The sequence below is a fragment of the Mus caroli genome, unplaced genomic scaffold (genome assembly GCF_978045245.1).
Source record: "Mus caroli unplaced genomic scaffold, Mus_caroli_1 scaffold_2, whole genome shotgun sequence".
Classification (NCBI taxonomy): domain Eukaryota; kingdom Metazoa; phylum Chordata; class Mammalia; order Rodentia; family Muridae; genus Mus; species Mus caroli.
In genome coordinates, this window is record NW_028227257.1 from 33506709 (window position 1) to 33523255 (window position 16547).

The window sequence follows — 16547 nt, forward strand, 5'->3', positions numbered from 1 at the left end:
TTATTGCACAATTGTTTTGTAACTCAGATTCCTTTTTTTTTTGTTTGATAGGCAATCCTGTGTCTTTACATTTTATATCAGTAGTAAAATCATTTTCATTAGTTACAAAAAAAGCCACTCAGATGGACACAGTAGAATGGGAGCAGCCTTAGCCCAACATGGACTTTCTTCAACAACAACGTGCCAGCAGAGGGAGCCCGAGACCCATTAGGAAGGAAAAGGTGTTAAACCATCATTCTCCTGTCCCTTGTATAGAGCTCTTGCTGAATACAGTGTAACACACAGCAAGGAATGTGGCTGTTCCTTTACTTCCGCTTCTCTCGCCCATTCTTCCATTCCTGCCATTTCCAGTTCTTTCTGCAGGCTTGGATTTTCTCCATCTGAGAAGTCCCTCTTAACAGTTTTGCAAAAACAAAGCCTTAAAAGATGTATTAGGCCTGCCTTTTGGGAAGGCAGACAGCTGGTGGTAGCAGGCTCTGTGTCCTCCGTCTGCTGTGCTGAGGACCAGTGGGGACACTCTAATTTGGAAGCCACGGTGCTGTGGCTGTGTTGCATCCCACCAGATGGCGATGTTCTTTATCTTTACAAAGATGCTGCCAGAGTTGGCTCAGTTCTTATTTACTTCTGCTCAGGACTCAGAAACTGGCATCCACCAGTATTTGGCACCAGGCTTCAGAGAAAAGAAAAAAAACCCTCTCTTCCCTCTGTCCACAATTATTATTTTTCAGGAAGTTTGGAAGCTCTTGGGCTCCCTCTACTGATTCAGGAGTGACAGATAGAGTATTGTCATCTTGTGATATAGAGTAAGAGGATAACCGGAAGGCCTGGTCCTAGAGTGTAGGGAGCCTAGTCTTTGCTTTGGAATGTATAGGTAGACTGCAGTGTGTGCATATGCCTTGTGTGACTTCTATGGAAAAATACTCAAGAGAAGGCAAAGATGACCTGAGAAAGATGAGACTGCCCCTTCATGCCATCCTGGCCTGTCTTTATTCTCAGGTTCCCATTATCATCCATCTTTAAACTATGGTCTAGTTGGAACTTTGATTCATAATGACGACTCACACAAAGCTCATAGTTTTGAGGCCTTGTAATGTACTAGTGTAGTAGAAAATGGAATTCTCATTTGGGTAGAAAAAAGCAGAGCAGCAATCACTTGTGGAAATCCCAGAGTCATCCTGTGTTCACACATCTCCTCTGCTGGAGTGAACCTTTACTGTGGCTTATATGCAGGTGGGAGGACTTCACATGGGGTGAGCATCACCCATTGGCAGTGACTCTCCATTTCAGCTGAGCAACCAGGTGACATAGTCAGTTTAGATAATACAGGCAGAGCTTGGGAGCTCTCCGTTTAAAATGTAGTAAGGCTTTAACTGATTTATTTTTTTCATTTTTGGAAAACATGGTGACATAGGATATGAAGTTTTGTTTTGTTTTGTTTTAACCTCATCAGTGAGTTTGGAGCTGAGCAGTGGCTTTGCATACAGGATGTAGAACAAGAGGTATACATGCTTGGGGCAGCATGGGCATGACAGGCAGAGAACAGGGCTGAGATTAGCAGAGGGGAGTGTGGTGCAGGAGGAAGAAGGAAGCAGGTTCCAAGAGGATCAGTGTTGCTGAGACTACAGAGAGTGGGAACTCCTGCACTGTGATTAGGGATCGGTGTGTGAGGTAGGGGTGACACAGTGCAGGTGAGCACAGAGTTGAGTGATGGCAGATGGTCACACCTTCATTTTAGAGAGGCCTCTCTGACAGCCATGTAGAAAATGACAAACAGAAGGAGCCGGTGACTAGTTATCAGACCACTCAAGTGACCTAGGAAGAAGGTGATACAATCCTGGGGCTGTGAGTGGAAAGGGGCGGGGGGATAGGGTGCCATGACTGGTCCTAAAAGATTCAAATGAACTGTGCACTTTAGAAATGGCTACCAGGGGACCCACTCTCCAAGGGAGTAGAGGATGTAAAGTATTAGCAAGCTTATCTAATGTTGAGTGCTCGTCTTTGGCTTTCCACTTTATACCATGTAGATAATTTTTGTGCTTAGTGACTAGTTCAGCTTTGTACATTGTAATCTGAGTATTAAATAGCAGTTTATTTTGCACATTGTACATTATCTATTAGAAAAACTAGTCCAGTTGGAATTCCTGTTTCCTTTCATCTTAGTTTAGTGTTGTGCTCTCCTCAAGTATTACTTATTTATCTATGCACTTCCTACACGGCTGAGTCTTTCCTTCCTGCTGGGAGATTTCAAATGACTCAGAGTTATTTTCTCTTGCTCCCTTCCTTCACCTGGAAAACAGAAGGTTGACTGGAATTAAGAAAAACTCACTCACAGAGTGGAATGTTACTGATAACGAGCAGGAAGATGGATGATGTGCACGCAGATTACCTTACAGTCTAGTTTCTAAAGAGAAATCTGAAACTTAGTGTTTTAAATCAGTTAAGTGTGAAATGGTCTGTATAATCTCCACCCCCAGTCCTGTGTGTTTTGTGTTAATGCTTTCAGAAGTGGAGGAGTTCCAACAGGCAGAGAGCACCGCTGCAGCTGACTGTGACTATCTTGTGGTAGGACAGCAGCAGGTGCCCCGGAGCAGCAGCACCTCTGACATCACTGAGCGCCTGTACTCAGACTCCTCTCAAGGTATGTGGAAGCTTCAGTTGTTTGTTTAACTGGTGGATTAATTGTGAGGACAGGGTCTCCCTCTTTTTCTGTGGCAGGCCCAAGACTCCGTTTGTTGACTAGGCTGACCTCGAACTTGCAGGTCCCTGCTGTCTCTGCCTCCCAAGTACAGAGACTAATTGTCCTATGGCTGGCTGAGTCCTCAGTTATTAGTACAAAGCCATAGGTTTTGTCTTGGGATGGGGGTAAGCAGCAGGTAGTATTGCTTATTACATTTATTCTAAATGAGAGAGGGAGAGGGAGAGGGAGAGGGAGAGGGGGAGAGAGAGAGAGAGAGAGAGAGAGAGAGAGAGAGAGAGAGAGAGAGAGAGAGAAAGGGAAGAAGGAAGGAAGGAAGGAAGGAAGGAAGGAAGGAAGGAAGGAAGGAAGGAAGGAAGGAAGGAAGGAAGGTAGGTGTATGTGTTGCTAGTATGTTTATGTGCGTGTCTGGAGGCCAAAGGTTGACTTGTGTTATCTTTCCTTGATGACTTCCAACCTATTCACTTATTTAGACGCGAAACGTTTTGCTGATCTTTGAAAGCTTACCAGTGAGCTCTAAAGAAGCTCTTTCTTGTCTCTGCCCTGCCCCAGGTTACAGCCCCATGCTGCCTCGTCCTACTTTTTCCACGACTCCTGGGGGTCAGAGCTCTGGTCCTCATGCTTGCACAGCAGGCCCTTTACCTTTGAGCGGTCTCCCCAGTGCGGGTGCTGGCCTTTTGATTTGACCGTAAGAGTGTGACTTCTGGAAGTGAGACTGGGCTGCTATTCAATAGACTGCGGTCTAGAGAGGAGTCTGAAGTGACTGGAATAGGAGGGATACAGTGTTCCCAGAGGAAAGACACTAAGTAAGGCCTAAGGCAGAGAGAAAGCATAAAAGGCAGGGGGTCCGGGCTATGGGAAGAGCTGGAGGGGTTGGAATGGGAGTGAAAGCTGGCCAGCTGTGTGGAGGGTTATTAGCTGCTCACAGAGCCCACTGAGGTGGGAAGGCGCCCTTTTAGAGCACAGTCTAAAAGGTTTCTCTAGCTTTCTGCAGCAACAGGGTGTGGAGGTGAGGAGACAGTCATTATTGAAGCTGCAGACAGTGCTAGTGTACCTTACAGTGAAAAACAAATCTCACTGTGTACAGTGTCTGTGAATGTGGCAGACATTCCTCTTTAGTCCCACGAGTCAGTCAGAAAACAACCTGTCTGGTTTGTCACCGGTTCTCCTGTGTCTTCTGATAGTAGAGTTAGCAGATGAGGGGGAAAGCTTTCCTTAGAAACTCCCCTGAAATAAGATATTGTAACAAAGATAAAGATGAGAAAATATGTTATCTGAAAACTTTCTGTTCTTTCAAGTGTTTTGTGTTGATCATTAGGGATATGAATATATATGTTGTGGTAGAATACTTGCCTAATATACAGGAAGCCCTGAGTTTAATTTTGAACTATCAGGAGAAACAAACAATGAAAAAAAATTGCCTTAAATATTTGGGAGAATGCACCAGTTTCTTGGGGCTTTCCTCTAAGACAAAATTTTAATCCTTTAAAGTTTTAACAAAGTTCACCTGAGAGAAGAGAAGCTCCAGTGGTCTAAGTGCAGGGCAGTGTGCTTCCTTCCCGAAGAGCTCACACAGCATTGCTTGCTTGTCTAAGGGATTCCATTGGCCCAGGCTAACCCTGAACTTGCAGCCGACTCCCCAGCCTCCAGGTGCTAGATTATTGTCATGCACCACTATGCCTAGCTAAGAGGAGGTTTTTAAGTTCTCAGACCACATGCATGTATGAGGTAGTATATATGTGTAGTACAATGATTTATATATGCAGGTTTTAAAACAGCATAAGATAAACATGCAATATTTACTGTGTAAAAATTTAAATTAAAGGACTATAAGACTACTTTGATTTTCTTAATTTTGTTTGATGTTTTTCTAGGAACTGGTTTTACTTGTTAATTTCTTTCAAATTTATTGGCTCCAGATTACTCATCAGATGCTCTTATGATCTTTTCTTAAATCTTTACAGGCTCTGTGGTGGTATTCCTTTTTAAATCATTGACACTGTTTCTGCTTTCTTATGCTAGTCTTTGTACTCCATCAACACAGAGCTGTCCTGTATTCCCTTCCTTGTGCTTCCCAGGCCAACCTAGGCAGCCTTTGTCCAGTGCTGTCTCCACACTCACCTCCCCAGAGCGATGTGCTGCATGCTCCTGGCTAATGGAGTATACTAGTGGAACTATGAGCCACAGTGAACAGCTTTCCATCTGCTCCGACTGAAGCTAACTGTGGGCTTTAGGCCAGCACTCTGTGTAGACTGGACCCTTAGATGCTGCCAGTGCAGACCCATAATTCAGCACCTTTATGTATCTTATGACATCTGGGTACAATGGTTTATCTGTCTGTTTCTGCCCCTGCCGGCCTGCCTGCTTGCCTATCTGTCTGTCTCCTATTTTACCTTCTGAAACATTCATTTTATTATTCTTACCCCATCTCTAGGTCAAAAGGTAGAACATTCGCAAAATTTAAGCTCTTCAGAACCCAAGTCTGTTGAAGAGAGTAAAGGACATGTGACTCATGAACATGAAGGAATAACAGTAAGATTTCTAAGAGAACTTCCCTCTGCTGTGATGACCAAGCATAAAGTATACAATGACAATGAATTTATTGATGGTAGTTAAAGTTTTTCCCACTTAGGTTGATTAGAGGTCCAAATAATCTCCAAGTCTCTTAAGAATGTACTTGCTTTGTATGTAAAATACAGTTATTCTACAAAGATGGGGATACAGCATGAGGTAGAGTATACTTCCAGATTTCATGTTGTACAGTTCACTTTTGAGCAGGTATACTATAAAACCTCCATTTCAGAGTCCCATTTCTGTATTTTACATGGAATGCTGTACCTGATCAGTATTCCTAAAGCATATCTGGGGTAGTTTTGTTTCATTTTTGTAAAGAAGGCATTATTTAGCAAACAAATATAAAGTATAAAAAGAAACAGCCTATAGCTCATTAAGATAACCTCTATTTTTGTTTTAAAACCTTCCCTGGTCCCTCTTGCTTGGAAGATAACAGAGTTGAGTTCTTGTGTGTCTGTGTTTAAGAAAGACACGTGCCAGCTTGATTGCATAGATGTTACTTTGGCCACCAGTTTGGTTGTTGTTTTGGTGGTGGTTGTTTGTTTTAGCTTTGGTGTTTTGTTATGTTTGATTTTCAAGACAGGGTTTCTCTGTAGACCAGGCTAGATCACAGAGATCTTCCTGCATTTGCCTCCAAAGTGCTGGAATTAAAGGCGTGTCCCATGGTGTTGGCTTTGTTTTCTCTGTCATTTGCATGTACGTTAAGGCAAATGAGAGATAACAGAAGCATAAACATAACATAAACATGTTACTTAGTTTCTGAGTTTTTTAAGTATTCTGTGGATGCTGTGTTGTTCACTTAGCTGCATGTTTGTAGGGTACCCACATGTTATTATATAGCAGTGAACTCATTTGAACTTTCTCTGCTATAGGACAGCTCACTATGAATCTATCATTATTTCCCTATTCTTCTGTTGATGGCGTTTAGATTCTTTCCAGTGCTTTGGTTTTCTGAAAGATGCAACTGTGTACCTTCTTAGATATTTCTCAAGCTCTCCATGTTCAAATGTTCAAATGATTCTCTGTGTGACTGTGTCAAGGTAGAATTATTAAATTAAGCAATAAAAGATTGTTCTTGTCTATAAAATGATGCTTCTTCCCCAAGTGCTTATATCTCTACAAGCAATGAAAAGAGTTCTCACAAGCACCTTGTGTTGTCATACTTTTGAAAGTTTTGCAAGTGATGCATGGGAATGGGATATCATATTTGAATTTCTTAGATTACTAAGAAAGTTTAAATTTCCATGTTGATTGGCTGTTTTATCTGTGAAATGCCAGCCAGTGGCTTTTGTTGTTTACTTTTTCCTTCCTTTACTTGTATTAATTCTTTGCATAGCCTGAATATTGTCTGAGGTTTTATTTTGACTGTTATAACAGACATCTTCCCTATGTGTGCCTGCTTTTTACTCTGGTGTCTTTGGTAAACACAAATTCTACTTTTTCTACATTTTTTAGTATGGTAGAATTTTATGAAATTAAAACATTTCAACTACAAAAGGATAAGTTATTCCTTTATTTTTAGTCTATAAAATGCTTTACTTTTGGTCCACACTTTCAAGTCTTTTATTCACCTGGAAGTGTCTTGTTTATGGAGGGAGAGGGTGGCCCAGCCCTTCCCCCCAGCTGCATGTCTAGGTTTCATTTATTGAATCTAATTTTTCTTTATTGATCTGAAAGACCACATCTCTGTCATATGTACTGTTTCCTGAATATATCAGCCTTTATTTTGTTCCTCGGGTGTTTTGTCTCTGAACAGGACCACAGCGTCTTAACAACTATAGTTTTGATTCCTTTTCTTTCTCTCCTGACCTCTTCTGATGGAAGTTAGTCTTTGGACTCTTTTATCTCTCTCTGTGCTGTTGAGATGCCTTTTCTCCATCTTGTCTAGTTGTTTCTTGTTGATCTTTGTCCATGTCCTTAAGTTTCACTGAAGAGTATCCAGCATCCAGGTACAGATTCATACGGTGTATGCATTTGTCCATTCTGTTCTATGCTATGTCTGGGTATCCATGGATGCTTTTCTTCTGCTATTTTAGAGAAATCTTGTAGTGATGCCTTCAAATACTGCCATCCTATTATTCAATATTCTCTTTTGTTCCAGAATTATAGATAGAAACAAACTAGGCTTTCTTACCCTGCCCTCCAGGTCTCCTAAGCTTCCTTTCACATTATCCATTCTCCTTGGCTCTATGGATGTAGTCTGGGTTGTTTCACCAATAAAAGTGTCCTCGGTCTTTCAGCAGTTCAATAAATCTGACATTAGGAGCAAGCCTTGGAGGTATGTCCTATGAGCTCCAGAATGCAAGCAGAGTTTCCTTTGGATATGGCTTTGCACTTGAGGGGTTTGGGCTCTCTCAAGTCCCTCCCTTGAGGTAGAGTTTTGTTTTGTGCACTTTTGCCTCACTGGTGTACTTTATGCTTCTGAGTTCAAATGTATTAAGTATATCTTGGAGCTCTAATAATGTCATCACTTGGTCATTTTTTATTTTCTCATCTTTTATGCATTTAAAATGCTCACAAATCCTAATTCTAGATTCTCTCTGATTTGCTGAAATCATCTAGGGATCTCTCTCTCTCTCTCTCTTCTGGTACTCTTATGCCTGGTGATTTGTTTCCTAAGTTTTTGGTGATCTTTGTTATGTTACCTATTGGACTGATCTAAATCTGTGGAAAACTCAAGTGTCTACCTTAATGAGGACTGTTCAGGAAAGCATTTGTATTTTCATTTTTAAGCAATCAGGAAGTGCCACTTTGGTCCTGAGTCTCAGTCTTGCCACTAGCAATGATAGCACTGGCTTTACTCTTAGCAGGGCATTGGATTGCCCGAGTGTTCCCTTTCCTGTACATAGAGCTTGCTGATTACCAGTGCATGCTTCTGCCTCGAGTCCCTCCTGCCTTGCTTCTACCACTTCATATCTATAGCCTTCTTGAACCACTCTCCTCTAACTTTCAGCCAGTTAAGGTAACACTTTATTTTACATACTTTTCACACTGAGTACATTTCTATATTTTGCTTATATACACTATTATTTCTTTTGTGTAGTTTGTGTATGTTTTATCCCTCCAAGCAAACTGTAAATTGCTAGAAAATACAGGTTGCCTCCTGATTTTTTAATTTTTTGGTGTTTAATATAAGGTCCAGTGTTTACTAGTGGTCAGATAGTTCTGTAGTGCATCAGTAGGAAGGTTCTGAGCAGCCCTTTGAAAGTCTGGGTGGAGTGTGTACTTTTCCTACACAAACATTCATGGGAGCTCAGGCCTCCTGGAGAACTGTGTGACTGTGTGTGCATTTGATTAGAGAAGCAAATAGAACTTCAAAATAAACCATTTCTGCAGGATTTGACACCCCTTCTTAGTATATCCACTCAGCTGCATTAGTTGACCAAGTAGAGAATATGAATTGAACTTTCAGATCTTGAGAAACATGTAACTTAATTATACTAGCCTGTGAACATATCCTTCAAAAGGAAAATAGTATTCAGTGTTTTGTTACTATTATTGCTTCTTCTATTTAAAAATAGGCTAGGAACATAACAATCTGGTAAAAGTTTGAACTTTCTGGTAATGAAAGCAGCATTTCTTTTCGTCTGAAGATGTTGGTTCGAAGGAGCAGCAGTCCTGCTGAGCTGGAGCTGAAGGATGATTTACAGCAGACACATGGAAGATGCAGGGAGAGACAGAAAAGTAAGTTTCAGGAAATGGGGTCTGCGAATGCCTGCTGCAGAGTAGGCCTGCTTTAGTCTCCTCCTCTTTTCTAAGTGAAGTGGTTATCTTGCCAGTAGAGAAGAGCTGGCTGTGGAGAGTATTTTTGATGGGAATCTTAGAAATTATGTAGTTAATCCAGTTGGTAAAACAGTTTCCCTTAGTTACCTATACCTGAGAGGCCTGTCTTTCTATCCCTGGGCCTTTATCCAGGTGAGAGAACAAGAGGGATGCAGGGGAGTGGACAGATGCATAAGGAAAAGCTACCTTTCTCACAAAGTCCCCACAGGCAGGAACACAAAGCTTCAGAGAGAGGTACATGGAAGCCAGTGGGCAAGTGTGTGAAAATGAAATTTCACTGGAATCCTGAGATGTTATCATATGCTACAAGGTCTGGGCCCTGTGCTGCATTCTCCTGTCCTCATGTCACCTTCTTGTCAGTGAGTGTAGCAGAGTGGCAGCCCCTACACACCCAGGCTGACCCTTGCTGGGGTATTTCACCCCAGCAGCTCTTCTCATGCACTGCTTTCCCCCTCTAATGCCTGTAGCTCTATAGAGATTGCTCCATGAGACCTAACCCATAGCTCATCTACTTATTGAGACAACTGTCAGTTCTTTGCAAGTGGATAGAGGACAGCAGTAGAGATGGCCCAGCTGAGGGGCTGTCAGCAGTGGGAGGAAAGGGTGGGTGAACTGGGCATTGTTAGGAAATTGTCATGGAGCTTCAAGCAGCCCGTTTGTCTAGGCTTATCTTGTGCCCAACTAAATAAATAACTATATAAGTCTTAAAATCTCTGCATAATTACATTTGAAGAGTTTAAAGGAGAAAATTTTCAGTCGTGGTAGGACACCTCATCCGAGAATCTGCCTGCATGCTGCAGCCTGGTTTAAGTCTAAACACTGGTCTTGAAATAGCAGGGTAACCATGCAGTGCTATAAAATCAGTTACTACCATACTCCTCCTGTTTCTCACCATTTCCTCATGTTATGGATGGATCTTAATGGGAACTAGGACTTGGTGTAACTTTGGAACTCATAGAATAATTGAGCAAAAACAATGACCAGAATACTACTTCATAAAGCCTATTAATGCCTTAATCTTGGAAGATTTAGTTTTGTTAAGCAAGTATCTTTCAGGGACACTATTGAACCCAACCAGGTTCTTCAAGTTCCACCCAAACCCCTGACCAAATCCTATCTTCTGGGCAAGTGTTACTTACATAGAGATAATTTTGAACCTTATCTTCATATAGCTGTGGTCTCAAAATTTGGTTCTCTGTGTGCCAGGTGAAAGTACTGGTAGTGACACAGTTGTGGGCTACAGCAATGAAGCAGAGCTACCCGTGAGCCCGTGGCAGGCCTGTGAGGAGGACCCGGACCTGAGCACTCCCACAGATGCTGTGGCTGACTCTGATGCCCGCCACTGGTTACAACTGAGTCCTACTGATGCTTCAAACTTAACAGGTAATTGTGTTTGAAAAGGATTATTGCTGCAAAGAGGAGATCCCAGAGTTCCCCACTCAAATCCCCAGGCACAGTGTAATGGGTGCCACTCTGAAGCACATTAGAGTTCCAGCTCCAATCACCTGCTCACAATTGCTTGTGAATTCTTAGCCTTGGATGGAAAAAAGGTTTGCAATCAGGCAGATATGGAAGGAAGTCTACTGTGCTTATGACCACTGTCTACCATAGGAAGAAGTGATGGTGCCCATTACCAAGGTCTTTGGAGGCAGAAAATATTATGGTTTGTTTATTATTATTATTATTTAGCTTGCATGTACCACACATATAGAGAAAAGAGGTTGACTATCTTACTATTTAATTTTTTTGTGTTTTGTTTTGTTTTGGTTTTGGTTTTGGTTTTGGTTTTTCAAGACAGGGTTTCTCTGTATAGCTCTGGCTGTCCTGGAACTCACTTTGTAGACCAGGCTGGCCTCGAACTCAGAAATACGCCTGCCTCTGCCTCCCAAGTGCTGGGATTAAAGGTAAGCTCCACCAGGCCTGGCAACTATTTAATTTTTTAAATTATTATAAAATTTTATACATGTAGTGTAAAATTGTAACATATATGTGGGGTGATCAGTCATAATAATAAAATGAACAACAATGGACTGTTGCTACCCAGTTTAAGATATAGAAGAATACCTGTGGGAGCTGGTAAGATGACTCAGCGGTTAAGAGCACTGACTGCTCTTCTGAAGGTCCTGAGTTCAAATCCCAGCAACCACATGGTGGCTCACAACCACCCGTAATGAGATCAGACACCTTAAATAAATCTTAAAAAAAAAAAAAAGAATACCCCCATCAGTGAGATTCCAGAAGCCCTATTCAAACCTGTTATCTTCTCCCAGCAGCCTGCAATGCTAGCCCCATTTTTAAAAAATAATAATAATAATTCCTGGAACTGAGGAGATGGTCCAATGGGTAAGAGTGCTTGTTGTGATAGTTTGAGGGCTGGGTTTGAATCCCCAGAACCCATGTAAAAAGCCAGGTATACAGGATTTAGCTCTAAGGAAATACAGTTTTACAAAAAAAAAAAAAAAGTATCCTGCAGAAACTCACAGTAAATGGTTTTCATCTGGAAAACAACCAAGAAGCAACCCTGGGAAAGGTCAGAATAGATGACATGTATTTGGAGGTGTTTGGCTGGGCCCTCAGCCATCTCATCCTTAGTATGTTTTTAAATGCTTTACTGAGAAGCCTTCATGTTTTACAGTAATGTAACTGTCTAAAGAGAAGCAGTGCATCTTCCAGAGGAGCTTTGCCTGAGGATTATTACATAAGCAGCTGTCCATAGGCAGAGTGGTACGGTAGTGCAGGGGAGGCAGCCTTAGGTGTGGAGCTGGTTTGTCTTCTCTTCCCCTTTTCATGTTCTTTGTAATGTCAGTGTTTATATGAATATGATCTTGACTTGCTCTTCCTGAATAAAGAAGTTATTAATTGAAGAACAGAAACAAAACCTGAGTGCAGCTGTTTAAGCCTTTAACTTCAGCATTGTGAGCAGAGACAAGTAGATCTTGGAAACTCAAGCCACTCTAGCAGAAAAGCTAAGCTTTCTAATTCAATGAAAGGCTCAGTTTTAAAGGATTAAAGTTGAGACTGATAGAGGAAGATACCTAACCTCTGGCTTCTTCATGCATGCACATAGGTATGTGCACTCACATCCATGTACATACACCACCCATACCACCCAGACCTAAATAAATAAATAAATGACCTGATGTTTCCCACTGGGCATGGTGGCACACACCTGTAATCCCAGCAGTTAGGATGTGAGTCAGGAAGCACTTAGGAAATAAAAACCCATTTTTAAGGGCTAAAATCAACAAAAGTACAAGTAAAGCCTAAATTTCATTCCAAATGGTTTTTCTTAATCAAGCAAACTTTAATTTTCATTGTGATATAAAATCAAAGTTAACCTAAGTGTCTGATATTTTTTGCAAATCCTTGGAATTATAACATTAAAGTATCATTCAATCAGCATAAATTGTATTTATATAATAATGTATAGAATAGGTAATGATCCTCATGTTAATACTATAGGATTTAAGACTTCTAATTCTGTAGGGCAAGCAGGCTAAATCCCTCTATTTCTGTTTTGTGAGACCCAGGGAAATCATCCCCCCACCCTTCCTGCCCCCCACATATATTAAACAATACTAGTAAGTGCCTGAGTCAGAATTGGCCTCTGGATGCTGAGCTGTCTCTGCATTCCCCACTATATCACATCTAGAATAATAATAGCTGGGAAGCCCTTTGAACTGCTGGAGGGTTGTTAATGCATTTATTTAGGGCCAGTGTATACGAGATTTCTGCACGAAGGTACGATAGATTTAGTGCTGATTTTTACTTGAATGTTCTTAAAGGTGAACCAGATGCAGTTACGTTTATTGAAAGGAAAGAAAATTGGATGAGTGCCTCTTTTGTTTGTCTTGGGGAAGATTAGTTTTGATCCCATTTCAGAGTATGCATCTGACTGCTTAGTGTAGTGAGCTGTAGAACTCTGTATGGTGCACCATGTTGTGATTAACTCCTCCAAATACTTTGTTCTTCTTTGAAATACTAAATGGAGACTCAGTACACATAGTTCAAGAGTTCATCCTGTCAGCTGTGGAAAGCACAAACTGTAATATGATGAGGTTTAAGGATTATCACAGTTCTGAACTTAACTTTCTGTTCTTAAGAGAACAATTTCTTCATTAAGAAAGAAAGAAAGAAAGAAAGAAAGAAAGAAAGAAAGAAAGAAAGAAAGAAAGAAAGAAAGAAAGCAACAAAACTCTTGTTAACTGGATTTTTAGGAGATACAGAAAGAGCAAGCCATCTGTGGGTTTGGGTTTGTGGCTCAGTGGTAGCATTTGCCGAGCATGTGTGGGGCCCTGGGATTGATCACCAGCACTACAGAAAACAAACAAAAAGTGTTGTTATGTTTCTCACTGAATAATCTTACCCACTATCAGCTGCTTAGAATGAAGAAGGCCAGAGTTGGGGGTGGGGGGGTGGGGTCAGCTAATAGACTACTTTAATATTTGCTTGCTGTTTAAATCATCTCATGTTACTGAAAACAATGGCTAAGTTTATTATGCAGTGTTCTAAAATATACCTGGGCTATGTTTAATCAGGCCTATTAATACATCTAAGTAAAATGGTGGTAATTAGGAGAAATTGTCTCTGAACACAGGTGTCACATAGGGAATCATCAAGTTTAGTCAAGAAATAGAGGGGAAAAATGTGGGAACAAGCTCTGTTGTCTTTTCAACAGGAAAATGGAGGCAGGGTAGGGCGAGCAGTGAACTAGGTAGACTGTAAACACTGAGGCTGTCTAGTTGATTGGTGCTGGAAAGGCAGGAGGAGACAGCCCTCAGGGAGACAAAGGTAGATAAGCAAGGTAGAAGCTTGTGTTGATTCATTTACATAGGAAAAGCCCATACTCTCAGGGAGGGAGGAGTTTACTATTTCTACAGTAAAGTAACGCCAGGAGGGCAGTCCCTCTCTAAGATGCCATAGCCCCAAGTGCCATAGCGTTAAGAGTACAAAAAGTGAAAAGATGAAGTAATATACACATCACATCTGCTCAGAAGTGTGGTGTATCTGTGGCTCTGCTTCTACACTTAGCATTGTTTCTGAGTTTATCCTTTAGTTAACAGAGAAACTTTTGATCTAGAAATATAGATTCAGATACTGTGAGAAATATAAAAGGATGCATGGGACTGAAGAGATGGTTCTTGTCATACACTTGTCATGCAAGCATACAGACTGTAGTTGGATGCCTAAATTCCACAGGAAAACCAAGCACGTATACTAGTCATTTGTAATCCCAACTCTCCGGAGACAAAGATGAGGGGCTCCAGTGGAAGCTGGCTACCTAGACTAAGTGCAACTGGTGAGCTCTGGGTTCAGAGAGATATTCTTTCTCAATAAATAAAGTGGAGAGTGATTGAGAAAGACCACCAATGTCCACCTCAATTCCCTATATGCACTCACACTCACATACATGCTTCTACACATGTGTAAATGTACACACACACACACACACACACACGTACATGTGACAAAAAAAGATGGATGAGTCACAGCTACTGATCTCTTAGGAATTTACAACCAAGAATTATCTCTGATAATGTGATAAATGTTCTGTAGCTTATATAATGAAAGTTAAAGCCCTAGGATTTCTAGACAAAAAGCATTTGATAGAAACTTCAGAACTTAATCCTTCCCGGTGTGGGATTGTGGTATGTGATAGAAGGTCTTCTTGATAGAGGGTAAAAGAAATAGAATCCCTATCTCACACATGCCTGAAATTAGTTCCAAAGGTATAGAATTCTTAAATATGAAAAGGAGACTCTAATACACTTGAAAGAAAATGTCTTCCAGAAAAGTAAAAGAAAGAGAGAGAAAGTAAAAACCCCACCTATGGTCAGACTTGGGGTAGAGAGGGTTTCTCAGTGACAAAGGAAAACAAGCAACCAAGGGCTGACCCTAAGAAACGTGGTGATAGTTCAACCTCAGCAAATCTAAAACTTTCAAAATCAAGGGAACTTTAAAAATTATTTGACTAATTAGGATCCCAAAAGAGGAAGTCCAACTTTGATGATCATTCCTTTCTAGGTCCTTATCAGATTTAATATAAGATCTGATAATAGATAGCTGATGCCTCACTTTGGGTGGAGCCAGTGTCTTCCTCTGATGGATTATGCCCTCCAGTCTGGAAGGCAGATTATCTGTTGTGTGCACAGAATGCCCCTAACTATCAGGACAGTGTGAGTAAGAGAAGCCTTAGTAAGTAACTCAAACCAATGAACATATATGCTTTATACTTTAGATAATTATTTAGCTAAAAGTATTAATTAAGTTTTAACCTTAAAATCATCATGTAATGTAGTTTCTTTTAGTTAACGTATTTATCACTGACCTACATCCAAATGTCCCTTACAGGAAATCCTTTAATTACAGTTGTAGATGTGAATTGAACACTGTTCCCTTACCTTGAAGTTGATTTGTAGAAACAGTTTATCCGTGTTCTCTGTCATCACACATATTTTTGGTGTTTTGCCAGCCTCTGATATGCTTGTATATCATGAAATAATATAGAGTAAATAGTAAAAAGCTACACTGGCATGGGTAAACTGCCTTTTAAAGTCTGAACTGAGATTGAATAGTAATGAAAGGAGATGAGGGAGGGCGGGAAGTCAGGCTGCCATGCAGTATAATGCCAACTTGTATCCTGATCTTCTGATCCCTGAGCTGACACCTGGCTTCTCTATCCCTACAGTTAAGATGCTAACAAGAGTCTGAGAGGTGATAGCATTTATTTTCAAAGAAAAGGGCTTTGCTTTGCTCAAACTCTTGTCAACTACGTAAAATTACAGCTGTATTAACTGGTCCTTTGGTCATAAGTACCCATTTGCCAGTTAAAAATCTGTTCAATATTTTCAAATTTCTGAATTTTATACTTATCTGCTATAATCATGTATTTGGAGAAAGATGGTAAAATTTTACATATGTTTAAGAGTTCATACTTTAGTAATTTTAAAGGCCTCTATAACATTTAGAAACAAAATGACTTAGGCTGCTAATGAAATTAAAGCAAATATTTGGTATTTTGGAGGTGAACATGGAATTTTCTAAAATCTCTTAAATCCCCATTTTTAATCAAGCGTTCCTTCATTGAGGACCCGTCTACATGTAAAATGTCAGCATCTGTTCTGGAACTCATGCCACCAGCCGGATAATTTTGGGCATAAACACTTTAGCTCATTAAAATCTTCACAGTAATATTGAAAAATGAACACAGTCACTTGAAAACCTTCTAAAGAGCTCAACATATTTTGATAGTGGGGGATGTTGCCTACGATTTTAATCTCTGAGACAAGAATGATTCCTGAATGCAAAGCAGGATTGAAACAGATTTTCTGTGCAGATCCTTAGAAACTGAGGGTCTGGTTGGTGGAGGCACAGCAGTGCAGGTGGTGAGTGAGTACCCAGCCTTCATGCATGTGGAGTTGTCACTTCAGCAAAGCAGCAGTGCCACTGGGATGCTGGGGCTGGTCTCACTTTGTATGGCTGCATTCATAAAGTT

General features: G+C 40.8%; 1 protein-coding gene across 2 annotated transcripts in view; it reads left to right on the forward strand.

Annotated features, from left to right (window-relative positions):
• The window catches only part of Ralgapa2 (Ral GTPase activating protein catalytic subunit alpha 2), a 267925-nt gene that overhangs the window by 93784 nt on the left and 157594 nt on the right, over positions 1-16547 (forward strand). For both annotated transcript variants that reach the window (XM_029473906.2, XM_029473907.2), the window contains 4 exons: positions 2504-2638; positions 5130-5227; positions 8863-8953; positions 10259-10435. In XM_029473906.2, coding sequence (XP_029329766.1) covers positions 2504-2638; positions 5130-5227; positions 8863-8953; positions 10259-10435 — 501 coding nt within the window. The remainder of the gene's footprint in view (positions 1-2503; positions 2639-5129; positions 5228-8862; positions 8954-10258; positions 10436-16547) is intronic.